This window comes from Cetorhinus maximus, chromosome 10 (genome assembly GCF_964194155.1).
Source record: "Cetorhinus maximus chromosome 10, sCetMax3.hap1.1, whole genome shotgun sequence".
Classification (NCBI taxonomy): domain Eukaryota; kingdom Metazoa; phylum Chordata; class Chondrichthyes; order Lamniformes; family Cetorhinidae; genus Cetorhinus; species Cetorhinus maximus.
In genome coordinates this window covers 31191981-31216162 of record NC_135888.1, presented here as the reverse complement: position 1 = coordinate 31216162, position 24182 = coordinate 31191981, and the positions used below count along the sequence as shown (strand labels likewise).

At 41.1% G+C, this 24182-nt stretch overlaps 1 protein-coding gene across 1 annotated transcript in view; it reads right to left on the bottom strand.

Moving 5' to 3' along the window:
- Positions 1 to 24182, bottom strand: part of man1b1b (mannosidase, alpha, class 1B, member 1b) — a 53158-nt gene that overhangs the window by 2832 nt on the left and 26144 nt on the right. The window contains exons 6-13 of the mRNA XM_078550322.1: positions 21353 to 21456; positions 17462 to 17647; positions 16727 to 16875; positions 12129 to 12317; positions 5019 to 5209; positions 4148 to 4268; positions 1749 to 1943; positions 206 to 337 (exon numbers count right to left, since the gene is read on the bottom strand). Coding sequence (XP_078406448.1) covers positions 206 to 337; positions 1749 to 1943; positions 4148 to 4268; positions 5019 to 5209; positions 12129 to 12317; positions 16727 to 16875; positions 17462 to 17647; positions 21353 to 21456 — 1267 coding nt within the window. The remainder of the gene's footprint in view (positions 1 to 205; positions 338 to 1748; positions 1944 to 4147; positions 4269 to 5018; positions 5210 to 12128; positions 12318 to 16726; positions 16876 to 17461; positions 17648 to 21352; positions 21457 to 24182) is intronic.

Sequence of the window (24182 nt, the reverse complement as noted above, 5' to 3'; positions counted from 1 at the left end):
ATAGCTGGACCAGAAATCAAGATAGTGCTGGAACCATTTTGTAAAAATAAGTTACTTTCCTCATCTACATTTCAGTAAAGTTAAGCTCATTATTTGAACTTTAAAAAAAGAATTGTTGACAGATTCATTGTGTCACCCCAAATTATTTGGTATCCTATAAGCAATTTGACAGCTGATGAACCAAAAATCAGCACATTTTACTCACTCTGGTAAACTTGTTAAAGTTTTGGAGAATTTTCCAGCCCCAGTCCTGGTATTTTTTATCACGTGTGAATCTATACATGTAGAAAAGGCTTTCTACTGTCTCAGGCCTGAGAAGGTTGTGTCTGTCTGCAGGCTGTCAAAAAGATTGAGAATTACCTGAAACAACACTTTGAAAAGCCATTAAAATGACATACATACCTAGATACACACATATGGAAAGTAAGGACTTTCACTGAACTAGCAACAATTAATGTTTACACTGAACTGGCATGCTTGTTCTAATCAAATTGTATGCTACAGTTTCAGCTTCATTAACTGATTGTTTATAACACCATGATATGCATTTTGGTATATCATTCTTGCATGGGGGCCTGTAATTCTGTAGTTCCGAAAACAGGGCTCCAGCATTCCAAAACTGCAGCCTATATTATGCACAACGGTTAACGGCCTCAACATTAAATAAAACTTAACACTGAATTAAAATTCATTCTATTTGTCAACCTAAGTGGGAACATTCACCAGTTAAGAAAACAATGTTCAACAACTACAGCACCGCAATGTTGAACGCATCGTCACTTCATTATTTCTCCATTGTGTATTGAGCTGATTTAGTTTTACATCCGGATGCTTGTTTGAGATTTACGTATAGTTCTGGTTTTAGCGTGCAATTTTTCAAGATTTTAGACTGAAACACTTGTTTGATGCGACATTTGCACCCACTACTGATTCAAATGGGAACGAGTACAGTGCAAGTATATCTTTTATAAAAATGTACATTTCTGGAAGGTTTAGAAACATAGAAAATAGGAGCAAGAGTAGGCCATTCAGCCCTTCGAGCCTGCTCCGCCATTCGTCATGATCATGGCTGATCATCCAACTCAATAGCCTGCTCCCACTTTCTCCCCATATCTTTTGATCCCTTTCGCCCCAAGAGTTATATCCAACTCCTTGAAAACATTCAATGTTTTGGCCTCAACTACTTTCTGTGGTAGTGAATTCCACAGGCTCACCACTCTCGGTGAAGAAATTTCTTCTCATCTCAGTCCTAAATGGTCTACCCCGTATCCTCAGACTGTGACCCCTGGTTCTGGACTCCCTCACCATCAGGAACATCCTTCCTGCATCCACCCTGTCTAGTGCTGTTAGAATTTTAAAGGTTTCTATGAGATCCCCCCTCATTCTTCTGAACTCCAGCGAATATAATCCTAACCGACTCAATCTCTCCTCATATGTTAGTTCCGCCATCCCAGGAATCAATCTGGTATGCCTTCGCTGCACTCCCTCTATAACATCCTTCCTTAGATAGACCAAAACTGTACACAATATTCCAGGTGTGGTCTCACCAAGGCCCTGTATAATTGCAGCAAGACATCCCTGCTCCTGTACTCGAATCCTCTCGCTATGAAGGCCAACATACCATTTGCCTTGCCATCAAGCGCCCTGCAATACTAGCAAAGTTAAAAAAGACCAATTTCCAGCATTTTCTGTTTTTATTTCAGATTTCCAGCATCCGTAGTATTTTGCTTTTATCCCATTGCACCTACCTTAACTTCTACATCCTTACTATTGTGTGGACTCAGATTGAAGTGTACAATCTCTGGGCTTAGTCCAGTTTCTATTTGTGCGTACATTTGATAGCAGGTTTCCATCAGCTCCTTTGCCAGTTCCATGTGATCTGCATTAAGCCCATGGTGAGCTCCTAAAGCTAGGGTCCCAGGGAGGAAACACACCAAATGATCCTTTAAAAACAAGGAAGAAATAACTTGGATCAACAAAATCTATACTGGCAATACACAAAGCTCTTCTGGGTGCATCCGTGACTCTAAAGTTTTGTTTTTAATGGAAAACCAGGGGGGGCCAGGTTTGACTTGAAATAATAATCCACTTTACACTAATGGAAACATTTTAGTTCCGAATCTATAGCAGGGTAAAGTGCGTTTCGAGGCAACTGTTTTTTTCAGCGCAAACCATCTTGGTGTCTGATCACACAAGTCACTTATCCCATTGGTTTCTATCTCATCTAGTAATTAATTTAGAAAATGAAGATTATATATTTTTTTTAAATGCATAAACACTAAAGTTGACAGTCTCTGCAAAGTTATGAAATGCAACTTCTCATTGCAGTACATCAGCTTAGGACAGAACCTGCAGTAAGGAACAGGTGACCTTCAGCTTGTTTATTTTTTAAAAAATACTAATCTAGTAATAACTCGCACATCCATAAACCAGCCCCATTAAACCCCTAAGATAAATAATCTGAGCACAGATTATCACATTCTGCTTCGTAAATACATCAACTGAGTGAACATCAGAAACCTGTGGATATTCTGTTCTGCATATATTTATAATAGAGTCGCAGAGTCATCATGGGACAGGAAGAGGCCATTTGGCATATCAAATCCATGCCAGCTCTCTAAGGCATTTGAGTCAGTCCCCACCCCCCCGCCCCCCCACTCACCCCCCTCCCCCGCTCTATTCCTGTAGTCTTGCAAATTTATTTCCTTCCATCCAATTTCCTTTTGAAATCATTCTTCATGTCCTCTTCCACAAGGGCAGTGAGTTCCAGGTCATTACCAAGAAGTGGAAAAGTTCTTCCTCACATCCCCCCACAGCTCTTGCTCAAAACTTTAAATCCAAGTCCCCTCATCCTTATGCCATTTGCTAAAGGGAACACTTTTCCTTTGAGTACCTTACCTAAACCTTCCATGATCTTGTACAACCCTAACAAATCTCCCCTCAGTCTCCTTAGTTACATGGGGAACAGCCCTAACTTCTCCAACTTAACCTTGTAGCAAAAATCCCCCATTTTTAGAGCCATTCTGGTAAATCTCCTTTGCACCCTCTCAAGGCCCCTCTCATCCTTCCTAAAGTGTGGTGACCAGGACTGAATGTAATACTCTAGTTGTGCCTAACTAGAGTTTTATAAAGATTTAGCATAGCTTCCCCACTTTGGAATTCAATATCTCTATTTATAAAGCTCAAGATTTGTCATAGTAGCAGATAGCAGTTATTTGCAGAAAAAGCCCATGAACAACAATTAATCAGAGCTTGCTGCAATATTAATTATACAAGAACATCTTTCCTTACTGAATAAAGAAAAACATTTTTTGATTGTGGTAGCCAAGCTTTGCAAGCTTAATTAATATTTGCTCGGTCATCCCAGCTCAACAAACAGTGCAACCAAAACTTTCTAAATGCCTTAGCAGAAAACAAGTCACTCAAGCCAAGATCAAATAGCTTGCAGGAATAAGACTACATATAAAGTCTTTTATTCTGTCACCAGGGTGACCCAAATCCAAAGCACACAGAATGCTTTTTGAAATTAGCATTTTAACACACAGGTTTCCTGAAAACAAAGCAAAGAAGCACAACCTTTGAAGGCAAATAGATTCTTTCTTATTCTTTTATGGGATGTGGGCATTGCTGGCAAGACCAGCATTTGTTGCCCATCCCTAACTGCCCTTGAGAAGGAAGTGGTGAGTCAGAGTCAATCTTGTATTGATTAATTAAGTGGTACAAGGCAGGTAAATTACATTGAGTCAAGTGAGATGCAAAAAATCCAACTGAAAGACAGACATGTTTTGAAACAAATGGCAGTACTAAGTACTCTACTCAAATAGATGGTTATTCCATATCAATCTGGCTCGTATGTTTCGTGGGCCTGTTCAAGGCAGTGTAACTGTGGCTACCTATTCTTGGAATAAACTGTTGCTGATATTCTCTCTCAGCACTGGAATGGTTATTAAATATATGGTGAAAATCCCAGCTATAAAAATTATCCAAAAGTGGCACATGTTGATCTGGATGAAATTATTAATTCAGTCCTTCAGGTGACATTTACCATCAGAAAAGCTTTACAGCACAGCAAGTGGCAAAGAACAAGCCAGTTTCATTAACAATGTATTCATTGGTTCAACTAGTAATGGGCATCAAAGCTACTTACCATCTTTGGACTGAACTGATTATGAGACAATTCACCCACAAAGGTCAGTTTTCTTGGTTCTGACTTCCGAATCAAGTTCTTCTTGACACCTTCGATGGCATCCATGTAATCATTTAACAAACTGACAATTAAACGCAAAAATGCAAATCAGCATAAGCCTTCAACATGTACTATCCTAGATATTAATAGGAAAATGGGTTAAATGGCACCCTGACAGTGAGAGATATTGATATAATATTTAGCATTATAATTGGATTATTGCTTCACCATAAATCATCTTCCTAGTACAACATGTGGTTAGATAGTATTGCTGACTAAGATGTCCAGTATCTGCTCAGCATGGTCACACACTTCAAAATAATAAAAGCATCTAGGATGAACTGGGAATGCAGTGAGAACTTAACATTAAAAGAAAAATTGTAACATTTCATACTTAGTGATAATTTTTACAAAATAATCACTGAAAGTTGATTAGCTACTTAAAACAAAGTTTAGTAGTATTTCTCACATTGCACAAAATTAACAAGGAACTCAGAAACTCTGTTATAGACCAGTTACACTGCACTACTTGTATTCTTGTGAAGTCATTTCAGCTTTTTATCAGTGCAAGCTGTGAAGCATAACATGACTGAAGCTAGCTAGGTCAAATTCTTGCAGGATAGATGATAGCATGATTAGGAGCGACGTCACACTGCTTCTGCTTGGCACCAGCTACTAGCTCAACTGGTACACAAAAATTAAGTTGTCACATTTTACAGATTTTTTTAAAAAATCATTTATTTCAATAGACAGATAAAATAAAATAAAGAAATTGAAAAATGAGTGATAGAAGCCACTCTGGTTGCATTAATTTGAATTATGTATCACTTACTCTGCTTCTTTCCTTCCTCCCTGGATCCACTGTTTAAGCAGATACTCATAGTAGCTGTCAGCCCTGGCACCAAGTGTATAGACACCAAGGTGGCTAAACTGTCCAGTGTTGGTGTTTATGAACATTGGAACTAATCCATCCTTTTTCCCTCCAAGTTTGTGAATGTGTTTCATTACTTCATTTACTGCTACCTGTTTTGGAGGAAAGAAAAATCAGATTATTTATTTGAAAATTAACACAAAGGCTTGCATTTATATAATCTCTTTCCCAACCACAGGACTTCTTAAAGTGCTTTACAGTCAGTAAAGTACTTTCGAAGCATAGTCACTGTTGTAATGTAGGAACCATGACAGTCAATTTGGGCTCAGTGAACTCCCACAAACAGCAATGCGATAATGGCCAGATAATCTGTTTTTGTGATGTTGATTGATGGATAAATATTGGCTTCCAGAATACTAGAGATAATCCTCCTGTTCTTCTTTGAAATAGTGCTGTGGGATCTTTTACATTCACCCAAGAGGGCAGACGAGACTGTGGGGGTTTAATGCATCATCCGAAAGATCTTGAAAATCCCACCTGACGGGGACTCACTTTGACCCTATAAGTTCTGATTCTTTAAAGAATCAGAATATCATGAGATCCGCTTGATACTCAAATACTTATGGAGGAGGAAAGAAGGAGGAGCTGAACACACACTGTCCAATCACAGAGCCTGCCCTGCAACCACAATGTGCTGAAGTGCAAATGTGGAGTCAAAGGCTTGAATAAAATATAACAGATAAAAAGTCAAACGGCAAAAGTTAAAATAAAGCAAAAGATAATAATGGCCGAGGTAAAAAAAAAATTGATTGTTGATTCAGGTCCATGCTTCTATCTAGGCCAGTGACTTGAAAATTTGAATCACCATTTTTGTTTTAAATACTAAACTTTCCTTATCCAACAACAAGAGCAAGGAAATAATTTGGTACTCCCTCTACAACACCAACCATTTATATTTATATAGCGCCTTTAAGGTAATAAAAGGTCCCAAGGTGCTTCATAGGAATATATAAAAAAATATGGTACCTCTAACCACATAACTAGGGCATTGGTAGGAGAGACCACCGCACAGTCGTTGTGGAGACGAAGTCCCAGTTTCACATTGAGGATACCCTCCATCGTGTTGTGTGGCACTACCACCATGCTAAATGGGACAGATTTCGAACAGATCTAGCATCTCAAGACTGGGTACCCATGAGGCGCTGTGGGCCATCAGCAGCAGCAGAATTGTACTCGAACACCACCTGTAACCTCATGGCCTGGCACATCCCCCACTTTACCATTACCATCAAGCCAGGTGATCAACCCTGGTTCAATGGAGAGTGTAGGATGGCATGCCAGGAGCAGCAACAGGCATACCTAAAAATGAGGTGTCAACCTAGTGAAGCTATAATACAGGACTAATTGTGTGCCAAACAGCATAAGCAGCAAGTGACAGACAAAGCAAAGAGATCCCACAACCAATGGATCAGATCTAAGCTCTGCAGTCCTGCCACACCCAGTCATGAATGGTGGTGGACAATTAAACATCTCACTGGAGGAGGAGGCTCCACAAATATCCCCATCCTCAACGATGAGGGAGCCCAGCACATCAGTGCAAAAGATAAGGCTGAAGCATTTGCTACAAGCTTCAGCCAGACGTGCCGAGTGGATGATCCATCTCGGCCTCCTCCTGAGGTCCCCAGCATCACAGATGCCAGTCTCCAGCCAATGCGATTTACTCCATATATCATCAAGAAACAGCTGAAGGCACTGGATAGTGCAAAGGCTATGGGTCCTGACAATATTCCAGCAATAGCACCGAAGACTTGTGCTCCAGAACTTGCCGTGTCCCGAGGCAAGCTGTTCCGGTACAGCTACAACACTGGCATCTATCTGGCTATGTGGAAAATTGTCCAGGTATGATCTGTACACAAAAAGCAGGGCAAAACCAACGTAGCCAATTACCGCCCCATCAGTCTAATCTCAATCATCAGTAAAGTAATGCAAGGGGTCATCAACAGTGCTAACAGACAGCACTTGCTTTACCAATAACCTGTCCACTGACACTTAGTTTGGGTTCCGCCAAGATCACTCAGCTCCTGACCTCATTACAGACTTGGTTCAAACATGGACAAAAGAGCTGAACTCCCGAGGTGAGGTGAGAGTGACTGCCCTGGACATCAAGGCAGCATTTGACCGAATGTGGCATCAAGGAGCCCTAGCAAAATTAGATTCAATAGGAATCAGGGGGAAAACTCTCCACTGGTTGGAGTCACACCTAGCACAAAGGAAGATGGTTGTGGTTGTTGGAGGTCAGTCATCTCAGCTCCAGGATATCACTGCAGGAGCTCCTCAGGGTAGTGTCCTCGGCCCAGCCATCTCAGCTCCTTCATCAATGACCTTCCTTCCATCATAAGGTCAGAAGTGGGGATGTTCGCTGACGATTGCACAATGTTCAGCACCATTCGCAACTCCTCAGATCCTGAAGCAGTCCATGTCGACATGCAGCAAGACCTGGACAATATCCAGGCTTGGGCTGACAAGTGGCAAGTAGCATTTGCGTCAGATAAATGTCTGGCAATGACCATCCCTAACAAGAGAGAATATAACCATCGTCCCATGACATTCAATGGCATTACCATCACTGAATCCCCTACTATCGACATCCTGGGGCTTACCATTGACCAGAAACTGAACTGGACTAGCCATATAAATACTGTGGCTACAAGAGCAGGTCAGAGGCTAGAAATCCTGTGACAAGTAACTCACCTGCTGACTCCCCAAAGCCTGTCCACCATCTACAAGGCACAAATCAGGAATGTGATGGAATACTCGCCACTTGCCTGGATGAGTGCAGCTCCAAAAACACTCAAGAAGCTCAACACCATCCAGGACCAAGCAGCCCGCTTGATTGGCACCTCATCCACAAACATTCACTCCCTCCACCACCGATGCACAGTGGCAGCAGTGTGTACCGTCTACAAGATGCACTCCAGGAATTCATCAAGGCTCCTTAGACAGCACCTGCCAAACCCACGAGCATTACCATGTAGAAGGACAAGGGCAACAAAAAGATGGGAACACCACCACCTGGAAATTCTCCTCCAATCCAGTCACCATCCTGACTTGGAAATATATCGCTGTTCCTTCACTGCCGCTGGTCAAAATCCTGGAACTCCCTTCTTAACAGCACTATATCACATGGACTGCAGCGGCTCAGGAAGGCAGCTCACCACCACCTTCTCAAGGGCAATTAGGGATAGGCAATAAATGCTGACCCAGCCAGCAAAGCCCACATCTCATGAATGAATACATTTTAAAAGATTAAGCTTTGTCAAACATGTAGGTTTTAAGGAGAACAGTGCGGTTCACACCGGAAGCAAGTCCACAGCTTAGGGCCCAGGCAACTGAAGGTGCAGGCACCAATGATGGAGCGATTAAAATCGGGGCTGCTCCAGGGGCCAGAATTAGAAGGGCACAGATATCTCGGAGGACTGTGGGGCTGGAGGAAATTATAGTGTTAGGGAGAAACAAGGCTATGGAGGGATTTGAAAACAAGGAGAAAAGTTTTAAAATCAAGGCGTTGCTTGATCGGGAGCCAATGTAGGTCAGCGAGCACAGGGCTGATAAATGAACAGGATTTGGTACGAGTTCAAACACGAGCAGCAGATTTTTTTGATAATCTCAAGTTTACATGGGGTAGATCTGGGAGACCAACCAGGAATGCGTTGGAATAGCCAAGTTCAGAGGGAGCAAAGACTTTTAGCAGCAGATGAGCTGAGACAAGGGAGAAGTCGGGAGGTGTTAATGAGGTGGAAATAGGCGGTGTTAGTGTTGACACAGTTCAGAAGCTCGCCTTAGGGTCAATTATGGACCTACGGTTGAGAATAGTCAGGTTCCATCTTAAGACAGTTGCCAGGGAGAGGAATAGAATTGGTAGCTGTAGTACAAGGGTACCTAGCACAACAAGGGTGAACGTGGAACTGGGAAACAGTACCGCCCACAGTGTGATGTAAAGAGAAGCAGACCCAAGACTAGAGTCAGCTCTGGACTGGATCGAGACCTGTGCAGAAGCAAGCATGTTCATGTTAAATGTTCATGCATAAAAGACGCAGAACCTCTTCATGAGACCTACTGAACATCAGCAGTATGTAACCATATTTGTGATAGGGACCAAGAGCAATGGTTTCAGTCTTCCCAATATTTAAATATTCTGCATTCAAAATTGCATACAGCTCATCTTAAAAAGCTGACAGATACAAAATCATAACCGTAAACAAATCTAGGCTAACAGATATCAAATATAATTGAAACGACAAATATTCAGGGCAAAAAAAAATGTCACTACATTACAAACCATTACAACAGTTGAAATGTGGGTGTAGGGGGTGTAACTGGAAATTCTGCAAAACTGCTTTTGGAGTTTTGGTCCTTGTTGACTGCAGTTTTCTTCTCTTGCTGTCTCTCCCCAGGTACCATATCTTAAGAGGGCAATGGTGACCATGCAGCTCCACATTAATCTTGCTCTAGAGGTGTGGCTCAGCTTCGTTGGCGGTACATTCGTTTGCGAGGCTCTTTAGAAAGATCGTTGTCTACCTCGATCTCTTTTACCATCGATCTTTCCCATCAGCATTAGACTTTCTAAATCATGATTTAGTTCATGCCCAAGAAATTCCAGCTGTCTCTTCCTGATCTTGGTCAGCAGAGTTCTTTTGGTTTCATATTTTACTAGTACCTCTGCATTGGTAGCGTGAATTCTCCAAGATATCTTCATTATTCGCCTCAGTTCTTCTCTGCACTGCTTCACTGATTGTTTCCATATGTCAAAATTGGTGAGGCAGCATTCCAGGAATCTCAGCTTTGTTTTCATGGCTCATTTTGAGTTGATTCATAATCTTTTTCATTTTTTCAAATGCATCTTTGGCCATTCCAATCCTTCGTCTTATTTCTTGGTCACACTTTCTGTCCGATGTTGACGTACTTCATGGGTAACAAAATTCGTCTACCTGTTTGAGCTTTTCATTCTTCACTGTGATCTTACATTCTGGTATGATTTTCTTTTGGACACTACCAGAGATTTTGTTTTCTTACAATTTACACTCAGCCCTTTCTTTTCACTTTCACTCACTGCTTTATCCAAAATCTTTTGCATTCCCTCTTCAATAAGAACGATATATGAGAAAGTTGTAGCCTCCAACTAATAATCCAGGAAGGTCTTCAATCTCTCTAAGAATATTTTCACGATACAAATTTAATAAATCTATGGAGAAAACACATCCCTGTCTGACACCCTCTTTTAATCTTCACAAAATCACTCAGATTGTTCTCAACTTTTACAGCTGCAGTTTGTTCCCAATAAAGGTTTTTTTATCACTCCAGCATCTTTGCCATTAAGATCAAGAGACTCTAACATGCTCATCAGTTCCTCATGTTTCACGTTATCAAATGTCTTACTATAATTAATAAAACACACAAATACATCTTTTTTTCATCTCTGTGGCTCTTTCTGATAGCATGCGCACCATAAATATAACATTTCTTGCTCCTCCATCTTCTACAAAACCACACTGAAGGGCCGAAATTTCTTGCTTTCTCTTGCTCCTGGCCCTATTCACCAGTATTCAAAGATCTTAGTAACGTGATTCATCTGACTGATGGTGCGATGGAGTTCACGTTTAATTGCTCCTGGCTTTTTAGGGAGCACAACACATATTGATTAAGCCTTCAGGGATTTCTCCCATGTCGTAAACTTCATTAAAAATGAGATGGCTCATCTTTGTCTATTCCAAAGTCTTCTAATCTTTTAATTTGTTCAGCGACTATTTCAGCTGTGCCTTTGGCTTCATTGTTTTTCATCTTATTTATTGCTGCTCTTACTTCATCTTTCATGATCTTTGGACCATCGATGTTTTTCTTAATCCTTGGCTTTTCTTCTTGTCTATTGCCCTCAAATATGTCTCGTATGTATTCAATCCATCTTGCAAGCACCTGGTCCCTTTCTCCCTTCTTCAACTTGGTCATTTTTAAGTGTAGATATTGACTGTCATTTACTGGCTTTAATTAACATGAAGTTTGAACCAATTGTGATTCACTTCAGGCATGTGTAAAGGGTCAAAGGTAATGGTAATGGACTGATACAGCAAAGGTCAACTGCTCAGTGGTTTCTTTATGTTACTATGGGTGTTGATTTACAGCAGCGTAAATCTGGCTCAGTTTAGACCCCACTGCTTTGATCTCCCATGGCAACAGAGGGCCCTTTTAAACCATTCCCAGACTGACCAAGACCTCTATGCAGCCACCCAACATCAGTTGGGTCTCCAAGACAAGCCAGGCTGCAGCTGTGGTGCATTGATTGTCTGAATTGTTGAGGAGTGTCTGCTGATTAACCTTGAAGCCAGGATTAAAGAGCTCCATCTGACAAGGCTATTGTTTGGCTCTGTAACTATGCACACACTGAATAAACAAACAATGGACTGGTACAGCTAAGAGACCAGCTGCTCAGTAAGTGCCTTTTTGCTCCCAAAGATCTTCGTTTACAGCAGTGAACCAGAGCTGGAGTACAATTTAAAATTCACTGAAAATAGCCTACTTTCATCTAAAAAAGGTTTTCATCTAAAAAGTAAGATTACCTAACCCACTTTTTCCGTGGGTATATGTGAAATTTACGGTGATGTGTGTTCGAACAGTCTAGAATGTTAAGTATAGGGAAAACTAAACTTTCTTGACATTGATATAAACAATTAGAATTCAAAAGAACAATAAATGTAGCTTAGAACTAAAAACATAGATATGAAACAGGGAAATTATTAAAACCTGCAGGATAGTTATATGATAGCTTTTGTACTCCTTTATTAGCTATTTGCAGTAAGGTTGCTATTAAGTATACTGAATACTGTTCAGAAAATATAAACCCCACTAGAAGTCTCAGCATTGTCAGAGAATTAGAGATCAAATACCATGAAATAGGTCAGCCTAATGCAACATTGTAGATCTTCTCAGTTGATAAATCACAAAACCACAATTAGCGCTTAATCTTAAAGACTAAATTCAAGGCATGATAAACCAGCAGAGATTCACAATCTAGTTTACCTGGTACTTCTCTTCTTTAGTCAGGCGAGTGAGCTCTCGAAATTCCAGCTGAATGCTGGTCACTTCTGCAACTGTGCTGTCGGAGGTCCAACGTGGAGGATGGGCAGTTCCACGGCCAACATTTACATCAGAATACGGAATTTTGGACGGAGTGTTGAAAGCTGGCATAAGACGATTCCCCAGCTCACTCTAGTGTTACAGGAAACCAAAACATTTGATTGATTAAAAAAACAACTTCCCCACATTATTTTTGTGGTTTCGCTCACCAGTAGAGTTGTGTGGAACTTATAAAGGACCGAACAAATCTTGGATTTTAGACGAACATACCAAACAGGAGCAGAAGTAGGCCAATCGGCCCCTCGAGCCTGCTCCGTCACTCAATAAGATTGTGGCTGATCGTGTTTGTGTTTCGAATTCCACATTCCCATCTACCCCTGATAACCTTTGATTCCCTTGCCTAACAAGAATTTATCTACCTCTGCCTTAAAAATATTCAATGACTCCGCCACCACTGCCTTCTAAGGTAGAGTGTCCCAGAGTCCCACAACCCTCAGAAATAATTTCTCCTCATCTCTGTCCTAAAAGGGTGCCCCCTAATTTTAAAACAGTGCCTTCTAGTTCTGGACTCATCAACAAAAGGAAACATCATTTTTGTGTCCACCTTGTCAAGACCATTCAGGATCTTAAATACTTCAATCAAGTCACCCCTCACTCTTCTAAATTCCAGTGGAAACAAGCCCAGTCTGTCTAGTCTTTCCTCACAAGACAATCCACTCATTCCAGATATCAACCTAGTAAACCTCCTCTGAACCGCCTCCAACACATTTACATCCTTCCTTAAATAAGGAGACCAAAACTGCACACAGTATTCGAGATGTGGTCTCATCAATGCCATGTATAACTGAAGCATAACATCCTTAATTTTTATGTTGAATTCCTCTTGTAATAAAAGATAGCATTCCACTAGCCTTCTTAATTACTTGTTGTACCTGCATACAAACTTCTCATGACTTGTGCACCAGAACACCTAGATCCCTCTGCACCTCAGAATTCTGCAGTTGTTCTCCATTTAAGTAATACTCTGCTTTTTTATTCTTCCTGCCAAAGTGAACAACTTCACATTTTCCCACATTGTACTCCATCTGCCAGATTTTTGCCCACTTACTCAACCTATCTATATCCATCTGCAACCTCCTTATGTCCTCGTCACAATATACTTTCCTACCTATCTTTGTGTCATAGAATATTAATTAGCTCCAACAATAAGGAATGGGTAACTGGGTTACTGACATGGTCAAATTGAAACCAATTCTGGATAGGGACAAAGGACAAAGTAAAACAGACAAAGCAATTAGGGTCATAAATATAGACAAATTTATCCTCTTGTATAAATACCTTCTCTCTTCCTTATTTTTTAAAACGGACAATGTCAAAAGGGAATTGAAGAGGGAAAATTTGCAGGGCTAAAGGGAAAAAGCAGGAGGTTTAGGGCTAATTGGATAGCTCTTCCAAAGGGCCAACACAAGCACAACTGGCCGAATAACCTCCTTCTGTGTGAAAAAAAATTCATAATAGGTAGATATAGCGAGTAGCAAAACCAAAACTAAGAAAATATACATAAAATATAGTGGTAAACAGTCTAGAGAAGAAGCAAAAATAGAAGTGCTGTTGATAAATTTCTGAGCATTAACACTCCATTCCTTTATCACATGTTAGAGGCTGAACTTCATCAAGAGGGCCAATCTTGATTAAAACTACACCACTATACTTCTTTTAAAATTAAGATTTACTTCTTAAAGGTTAAAACAAATATGCTCCTCTCTTAATCTAACAAGGGCGTGAGCAGCCAAGCATTTGTGTGCAAGAAGGTAAATACTAAAGAAAAACCCTCAGAAAATCAGAAGGCAGGTATAAAAAAGACTAGGGGCAGAATTTTACACCTACAGTATTTTACAGTCCCGCTGAAGTCAATGGATTTTAGAATGCCTCGCCACATTTTACAGGCTCAGCCCCACTGCAGCAGGGCCGTAAAATTCAGGCCTAGGAAATCACATCTGACTGAAAATATTTAATGCTAACTTGCTCCAGCATCACTGGGCAGGTAGATGGCAGCAGAAGCACTGGTGAATGCAATTTCAGTAGAAGAGCTTTACATCTGTGGGCCTGAATCTTTCGTTCGCCGGGCACGCGGTGGGCCCAGAAGCAGACGGGAAATGGGCCTCTGGCTGCGATCAGTTCCCGACCGCGATTTCATGCTGGCTGGCCAATTAATGGCCAGCCAGCGTGAGACTCGAGCTGAGAAATGTTCAGCGCTGCTGGGGTGGGGACAGGCGCCGACCTAATTGAGGGTGGGGGGGGTGAGCACTTCTAGTGAGCTCCCCGAAGGGAGACAGTTGCCCCAGGGAGCTGCGGACCTCCACAGAACAAAGGAAACGGCAAAAAATGTGGCAAAATACGTCCATGCAGCACAATCAAGCATATCTCATAAAAAACCAGCCCCCCGATATCTCTTTTCATTTTATTTCCCTGCGGAGGTTTCATTCCGCCCTGAACCGAGGTTTGGGCAAAAACGTGAAAGCTGCCTGGGAGAACGACCCGCCCACAGACCATGAAAAATCGCTGCTAACTGCATCGTTAATGGGCTTAACTGCCCGCTTAATTGTTGGCTTGCGCACCTCTGACTGCCGCGCCGAGTGAAATATTTCGCAAGTGCGCAATAACGTCGGGACACAGGCCCGATGCCATCTCGTATTATTTCGCGTCCGTTCCAGTTGGGCGCATGCCCGCCCCCGGGACGTAAAATTCTGGCCATGATGTTTAGACCTCATGGACTTTATAACTATTATGGGAACAGACTCATCAACAACAACATTGTACTGTGCCAACAAAAACAGGGATGGGCATTTTCACCAACTCTCAAGGTGACTTAGGTGAATTTACTGAGGTGAATAATGATCCCATGCAAGTAACTGCCATAAAAACTATAAAACAGTACTTTATGCCAAATACCCTAATTACGAAGTACAAAACTAAGTTGACTAAAATTGAAAGAGGCATCCAGAAGGCTTTGGGTTCATATTAGATGGTTGTTTGTAATAGACACAGAGATGGGCCTCTTATGAATTAATTCTGTTGACTTTTGGAACCACAAAGATACATTATTTTATACAATCTCACTGTTGAAACTAAAAGATATTGGCGGAGAGTGACAATGGTAATTGAACACAAACAAACACTGGTTCCAAAGCAAGTCACTTCTTAGCTATAAAAGAATTCGAAACAGGAAAATCAGTGACCATTTAAACCTGAAGATAATGCTACAGTGATGTGTTCAGGCTGTTTTCTTTCTTTTCCCTCCCCTCATAAAGGCATCCGTTTTTGCTGGAATATTATTCCACTGACTCTTAGCAGCCTTTTGCCACCTTGTCCAAGTGGTTATTCCTCATGCATGAACCTAGAGACTGTGTCAAGAAGTAATCTCACTGTGGAGGTCATTCCAGCAAAGCTGGATACTCTTTTCACCTGATAGAACCATAAAAGCCTACAGCTTAGAAAGGAGCCTCTCTCTGCTGGCTCTTTGTGGGAGCTCCCTAAACTAATTCCACTGCCCAAGCAATTTCCTCTGCTTCAACTACTTGGCCAATTTTCCCAATGGCAAAACATTCCATGCTAAGATATTTTGTCCAAGTTTCCCCCCCAATCCTCTAGGTTACGAATTTATACTAATAATCCCTCATTACTGACCCTCAATGAGAGAAAATAATCCTTGCCCATCAAAGACCTTCATAATATAGAGAAATTCTCAATTAAATCTCTACTGAGCCTTTTCTGCTCCAATGGAAATAGACCCAGTATTTCAAGCCCCCAGAAGTTCTCACCCTGATGTGCTTGTCAGGAGATGCTAGTAGGCAACGGACCCTGGTTAATTCTATCCTACTCTGTCCAACTAATCAAAATGCAACACTTCAACAGTAACTTACAAGAGGATTAACTAACTCAGTACAAAATGAAAATCAACACTGGACCCTTCTGTTCCAGACGGTAGCACACAAGTTACTAAGGAGCCAGTGGAAATGTTTCACTCTATTGACTTACTGTTAAGAATCATAGACATTTTCATGATTTTCAAAGCACATTACTTAGCTGATTTGGATCCGATTCACAGAACAGTAATTAATGTTAAGGGTTAAGGCCTTGCACATTGTGCTGATATACCAGACACAAACTTCTCTTAAAAACAGATAGAAAATCTGGTGTCTGCCTTATGTGGCACAGGCATGGGCACCTGCTAACCCATGTAAATTACGTGCCCAACTGATGGTCAACATTGGAGGGCAACCCTAACCTAAACGTCAGGTTCTTTGATGGGCAGATTATTGAGGCCATTTTCACCACATTGTGCTGAATTGCTTTAAAATAAAATGCGGTGTAATACATCTGCAGCTTTAACATGGTAACCGCTATGTATATTCAGAAAAGTAAGGAGATAGGAACTGTACTGGATCAGACTATAACTATTTTGTATCAGCAGTTTCTTTAACATCAAACATTAAATAGCTTCAAATGAGTGCAATTACAGTGAAAAGAAAAATCCTTACTGCTTTGTCGAGGAAGACCTGGTCTCCAGTCAGATTGTATACACTAAGTAATCCACCTAGAATACGAATTGTGGTCTCGAACAAATTCACATCCACATTTTTAGCAAGATTCAGTTCATTAACCACCCACTTCTTGGCTTCCTCAAATTCTAAAATTACAAAATAATAAGTTAGTTATGTACACATTTACTTTTTTAAAGAGGAAGAATTTAAAGAGAAGTTAGAAATTACAAATTGACTTGATATCATGAGTGACCTTCTGCAGTACAGGACGTTCAATTTAACATTTTTTTTAAACAACTGTCAAATGTGTTCTCTCTGACCTAAAACACAAGTGTACTCAATTAAAAGGCTATTTCCCTAATGAAATGAGGCACATTGGTGCTGAGGAAAAGGGACATTTAGCAGATACATCACCAAATGTTCCAAGGTCTGTAGGTATATAACAGCCAGGTGCAAAAATAAATTCCTTTTACAGTGCCTCAGCACTGTACTTAACCTTCAATCTAAGAGGGACGTCCCTGAACTGTTCTGAGAGTTCCCTGAAATGAGAGAACAGTACAGACCTGTCAACCTCATTTTCTAAATGTAAAAAGCACAAGTGCAATAAAGAACCGCTGCTTATAAATGTGAAAGATTTTGAATTTTCTCAACTTTTCTAAAGTTTACTGCAATAGACAACTAAACACCTATAGAAAACCATGACATTTCTGTTACATAATTCAATGAAGAAACCTTTGTGCTGTCCCAGAATCCACATCGTGTCCAAGGCATCAACCAGAGTCAGTCCTAAGCCAAACCATTCACTGTAAGTCTTAGAAATGGGCTTCAGTTCGTCGTGACCCCAGGCATACTGTTTGTATCCCTTCCATGCATGCTGGAATGCTTCTATCACTGCCATCTGTCGTTCATTCAGAGCTCCTGTAAGAGAACAGGACTGAATTAAGAAGGCTGCTGCAGTCATTATTATTTCTGATGTGCTACAGTTTATCAGCAGATTGAAGATTAAAAAAAAAACTACTTAGCATTACCCGTCAAAAAGCATAGCTTCAAAATAGCGCAGTTCACGCTCCTGCCTGATCCCCTGCCTAGTTTGTCTCTTTTGCTCCCCACCTCTCCTGGTTCTTGTTAGGAATGGGTTCGGCTTGTGCTGGCAATTTTCGAATACCTCAAGTTTAAAGATAAGCAGGCTATTTAGACAAAATTCAATCATGTTCTTCTTGTGGTGACCACATACAACCCCTTCCGAGCAGAAGTAACTAAGCAGTAATTAGAAGTAGGAGTCTCGATTTTTTCCCCCCCTTTTCCTAGTCAAGTGGTCAAGTTTGCAGATGATGCCAGACTAAAGAAGGAACTTGCATTTAAATAGCACTCTTCATAATCTCAGGACATCTCAAAACACTTGACAGCCAGTTAAATACTTTTGAAGTGTAGTCTAATGTAAAAGCGTCAGTGAAATTGGAAGTGGCAACTCAAATTGTTGGAATATTTAGTGGCCAGGAATTTATCGCAAAGGCAAAATATGCAACATAGAAAGAAAATTTAAGTACTATGTGTACTCCCTGAATTGTATTGGAATAGTAAAGAATAAAGCCAAAAGATTCCTGGGAGTTTTAGTCGATTCAAACACTCAACATGTCCAAACAAGCAGCAAACAAAACCAATAGAACGTTAAACAAGAAGTCAGCCTTGGCTCAGTGGGTAGCGTTCCTGCTCGAATCAGAAAGTTGTGGGTTCAAGTCCCACTTTAGAAATCCAAGCACTTTTTTTTGTTGAGTGCAGTGCCACGGGAATGCTGAACTGTTGGAGGTGCCATTTTTCAGCAGTGATACCAAAAGTTAAATATCTGCTCTCTCAGGTGGGTGCAAAAGCTCCCGTGGCTCAAAAAAGAGCTGGAGAGTTCTCCCCCTTCTCCTGGCTAAAATTTATCCTGCAACCAATACCACTAAAACTATGATTGTTGTCATGGTTTCATCATGATGTTTGTGGGATCTTACTGTACTTAAATAAGCTGCTGTGTTTCCCTACCTTAAAACAGTAACCACACTTCAAAAGTACTTCATTGGCTGTAAAGCACCTGGGATGCCCTGAGGTCGTGAAAGACGCTATATAAATGGAAGTCCTTTCCTTAAATAGAGAAAACAGCAGAATACAAGTCAGAAGTTGATACCAAACTGTACAGCGCTCTGATCAGACGTCACTTAAGAGCATTCTGTTCAGCTCCAATCACTGAGGGAAAACATACAGCTTTAAAATATTGAAAAGAAGAGCAATAAATGCTGATCCCTAGTGCCAAAGATGAAAGAATGAAGGTACTTGTGTTTTTCCAAACTGGAAAAGAGGCACCTAATGCATATGTATATAAGAGAATGGAAAATGGAAATGGAGCATATTCATTGGTTAAGTGGGCATAAAATCAGACTAGTAAAGTTTAATTTAGGACTGACGTCAGGCATTTCATATTTACACACAAGAGTGATCAATGTACGAAATAGGCATGCGGTAAAGTGCTGCAAGCAAAATTCCTAAAATCTTTTAAGAAGCAACTGAATGCTGAAATGGGAGACTTTAAGGGTGGTATGCTATCTTGGAAGTCTGCAGATTGGGTTAGCATTTTTTTTTGATTTAGGGGAGATAATGGATAGAACACAACTTACCAAATAAATTGCTGTCTACAGTGCCCTTCGTCCCTTTCCTAGTCATCTATTGCCTGATTCACCTCAGCTCTTCTCAACCTTGGTGGTACCCAGCATGGCTTCATGCATTATACAATAAAAATGGTACATTTCAAAGGTATTGGACAATTAGGTGGTGCTGTAAACATAACATTACGTGACAAAGTTAGGTAACAAGGAACCCATCTTTGGAAACACGCAAGAGTAATTAAAAATGTGTTAGAGATTTTAAAACAGAAAATGCTTAATCCCTGTAGAGTAATTAAGTTAAAGATTAAGCTTAAAAGCATTTGCAAACAGCAACACAACCTGCAAAATGTATTGCGAACTCATCAACTCATATCAGAACCAGCAAAGTGGCCAAGTCAAAAAATTCTGCTCTAAACAAATTCCACCTCCTCAATGCTAATACGACATCTGACGACTTCCTCACCCCATCACAGGCAACATTCACACTCCTCCGCCTCCATCTCACCTCTCTTTCTTTCCCATTCGACTTCTAATCTTCCCTCTCTCCTTCTGTCTTTCACCCCATCATTTTGCTTCCCTCCTCCTCTCACCAGGACTACTGCGTTGCTCCTTTCTCCTGACCACTCACTCCACTCTTACCTTCCAACTCTTTCCCATCACTCCTCTATCATCCCGTACCCAGTTAACATTTCCTATACTCACTGCTGTCCTCAACCTCCTAGCACCTCAGCCCATCTCCCTTTTCCACCCATTCATTTTCTCTATGCCCTCTGTGGTTCCCTCCTCTACCCACCCCCACCCCCCCAAAACTTCACTCAGTCCCTAACTTCAATCCCATCCTACCCATCATTGCTTCCTCTCCTCGCCTGCTTGAATTAATTTCCTGCCTTATAACGTTGCTAGACCTGAAAAGTGCCCTGGTCTTGACTCTCCGCATGCAGTGCCATAAAAAATCAACCAGTACTTGAACAAAATCAAGCTTTGGCCAAAGAGTGGATGTTGATTAGTTCATGGTTGACTGCTACTTGTTAATGCTGAAAGTACATGCTGCTATTGGAGAGAACCAATTAGCTTAATGTCTCTGCAGATGAATATCAAGGGAATTAGCTTTTCCAAGTAGCCAGTGACATTGTGGGACTGCAGGTAATCGGCAGCTGCATGGCTCAGGTAGCTAACTTTCAGTAATGCAATTTATGAAATCTAGTGTTGTAAAATTAACAATGTTATTAATGTTCAAATGAGCAATTGAATAATTACCTACCTCCTGCTGTGTCACCTGGACACAGATGACACAGCAGAAATACAACATCTAGATAGGAAAATCAAGTGTTGATTTTCTACAAAGTGAGATGACAAAAGAACAAAAACATACTAAAAATATCAGTTAGTTTAACCAAGAAAATCGCTAGCAGATCTGTGGCATTACCCACAGTGAGTCAAGGGCGAGGGTGTTAGAGGTACATGAGTGGTGGTGAACATCTTGACTGAGAGGAATTGGAAAGAGATAAGCTCAGAAAAAATTGTTTTTTTAAAATTTGTTCCTAGAAACAAGTGTTCTCCTTATCCACAGTTATATAAATAAACAAATGCATGCCTCACAGCATACTGCTTTCAAACCTCCTTAACAGCCAGACTTCAAGAAGATTAATTCAGATGATGAATCTGTCACCAGTCATTAGCTGGTGAATGTCTCAGTGGTGAGATGGTTTATTTTTTGCCAATCCAACTTGCTAGGATTCCAAATTTATCTAGGAGGTGCTAAAACTATCCAATTTGAAATTTACTCAGCAACAAATATATGAGTAGCAGTGATCAATGATGACTAACCGAAAGCTTAGAACTTAATACTATCCTGCAGAATGAGCTACCTGTCCTCAATTCCTCAGTTATCTATTGCTGCTCATTAAACTGTTGACTCTAACCACATTAGATTGAAAAGCTTTGACCACCAGTACAAGTATACCTTATATGGGCATGCTACCTGGTTCTTTGATGTTTGAGTTTTCATTAGGCACTGGCTCCTGTTTTTTAGTGTCAGGTAAAGCTGGAGTAACCTGTTCAGGTTCAATCTTCATTCCACGCCAACTGCAAGCAAAGAAATTATAGTTATGGATAGATTGCTTCCATGTGAGAGTGGAGAGCAAGGTTGGGGTGAAATGGTGCAAGAACCAGTGTTGGAATTAGAGGGCGAGTTGAACAGGGAAAGCAGAAAAAGCTCAAAAGTGATGCCACAGTTGCAGAGGAAGTGGATTGGTGAGTAATTAAGTGTTATTTGTTCGTTTCTTCACTTAATTGTTTTATCACCGTTGGTTATTCATCTGATGGTAATTTTCATTGTGCTAAAATACCAGTGTTCTAATCCCAGTGTTTTTAGTTAACCATTTGACTATCTCAGTCTTTTAGAGATCAGTTTCTGAGATTGAGTTCAATGTTAAATGTTTTAGGGGTCAGGGTCTCGGTGATTTAGAGAACAATGGATTGACTGCCATGGCAGTCCAGCAAGATCCCACTGTATCCTGTTCTATATGGGAACTCGGCACACTACACATTTCCTGGATAAACACATGTGCAGCAAGTGCTGCAAGTTGCTCAAGTTCATAATCCCAGTTTCGGAGTTTGACGAGCAGCTGGCAGCATTGCTATTCATCTGGGAGTTTCCTGGATCACACGTTCCAAGAAGTAGTCATCCTACTAACAGAGCAGATGCCAGAGATGAGAGGGTGGATGTCTATCAGACAGAGTAGGAGGAAGACACAGGTAGTGCAGGAATCCCCAAGTCAGTGGCACTCTCTAACCAATTTTCAGTTTTGAATAACAATCAGTCATGTGAAGATTGCAGCAAGAATCAAACCACCTGTAGCCTGAGAGATTTGAGTGCATACAGGAGAAGAAGTGTAGAAAAGTCATAGGGAGTTTGCTAGTTAGGAGCATAGCCATTTCTGCACCCACAAGCATACTGCCTCCCTGGTGAGGTAAATATATCACTGAACGGGTGCAGAGTATTCTGCAAGGGCAAGTAGAATGGCAAGGAGCGGTGATCACTGTTAAAAAACAATTACTCAGGTAGAAAAAGGCACAGTTTCAGGTGTTGGGAAGAGATTAAACAACAAGACTGCAAAGGTAGTAATCCCAGAGTTATTCCCAATGCCACATACTAGTGAGTATAGAAACAGGAAGACAGTACGGGCAAATGCATGATTGGAGAAATGGTGCAAGTGGCAAGGTTTCAAATTCCTGGGGCATTGGGCAGGTTCTGGGGAAGGGGCAACCATATAAGATGGACGGGTTGCAAATATACAGATCAAAGGCTAATGTTCCCGCTAAGAAGTTAAGTAGTCTTGATGGAGGGGGCTTAAACTAATTGAGCAGGGGGTGAGGGTGGGGGCGCACAGGGATCTAGAAATAGCAGAAAGGAGCAGAGACAAAGGGCTGGATTTTGTGGTCCCAAATTGGGACTGCGTGGAGTCGGGCTGGAGAAAAAAACGGTGGGAGGTTGTCAGCACCTTTCTAGAAGTGAGCATTTCGGAACTTCTTCAGTTTTCATTAGTCACGTTTTGGAAGCCTCTGTAAATCACACCTGGTGAGTGGAGATGTGAATCATGGGTTGGAGGTGAGAATAGTCTAAAAGATCAGTAAAAGTGCTGTTGCCTCCTTTTGAGTTCATCATGAAATTCCGTAGCCTGTGTTCTATTTATGTTTACTCAAGTGAGTCATGGCAATGCTATGATTGGAAAAGGTAAGTGACCATTAAATAGTGTGGTTGCCAGGTTGTTACTTCTGTCAACTGAAACTGCCAAGTTAAAGAACAGAATTACAAAAGTGGAAAAGTCTTTCCACTTCGGCTCCTTTTTCTGTGCTGTAGACCTCTATGACTCTTTGGATGCATTAGAATAGGGCATCCATACTATTCTGAATTGTACTGTATTGAAAGCATAGCTCAATGTGAAATCAAAAGCCAATTGTTTAAAATTTTCCCACAGCTTTTCATGCATTGTTTAAAAAATCTCAATCATCTGTTAGCATGTTTCAAAGCTTTGACATGCATCTAAGCTTTCATACATTGTTTTTTAAAAAACAGCTCAGCCATCTGTTTGGCTATTTCAAAGCTTTGGCAGATGTCTGTGCTTTCATTAATTATTTAAAGGTCAGCTTGGCTATCTGTTTGGCTGTTTCAAAGCTTTGACAGATAGCTGTCTTCAAAGTCACTAAAAGATTCTGTACTGCAGAGTTTATTTACACAGCTGTGTTGGGGAATGTCAGTTTGATGGCTTGGCTTCCTTCTAAACCACAAATGGATTCTGCATTTATAGGGTTTATTTACCCAGGTGTCTAGTGGAGTGAAGGCTTATGTTGACAGCTTTATGAGCCTTTCAAAGATATCCAAAAGTTATTATAGGGCCTTGAGTTCTGTATGTAAAATAGGTACCGGGTGATTGGATGAGGGGGCGGGGGGGGCGGCATGAAGGTGATGGGGGATTTCCACTGATCTGCAAAACTGGGTCCATGTCTCAGTGAACCGAGTTGGGCCTTTTAACCTGGTCGCCTTGGCATCGGCCGCCTCCAACTCCACCATCTCGGGCTACGCCAAGGTATTGAAGCTGGGGTATTGGACCAAGTACAATTGATCTTTCAAACAGTCAGCAGACATGACGGGGCAGCCCTGACTTCAGACTTTCCATGCTTCCCCCGGATGAAAATCCTGCCTGCTGGCACTGCCAGCATGGAGGTGGGATTGCAATGTCGGGAACATTTCTGACTCTCCATTCCCACTTCAATGATGAAAATCCGATCCATAATTTTGAAATAGAGAG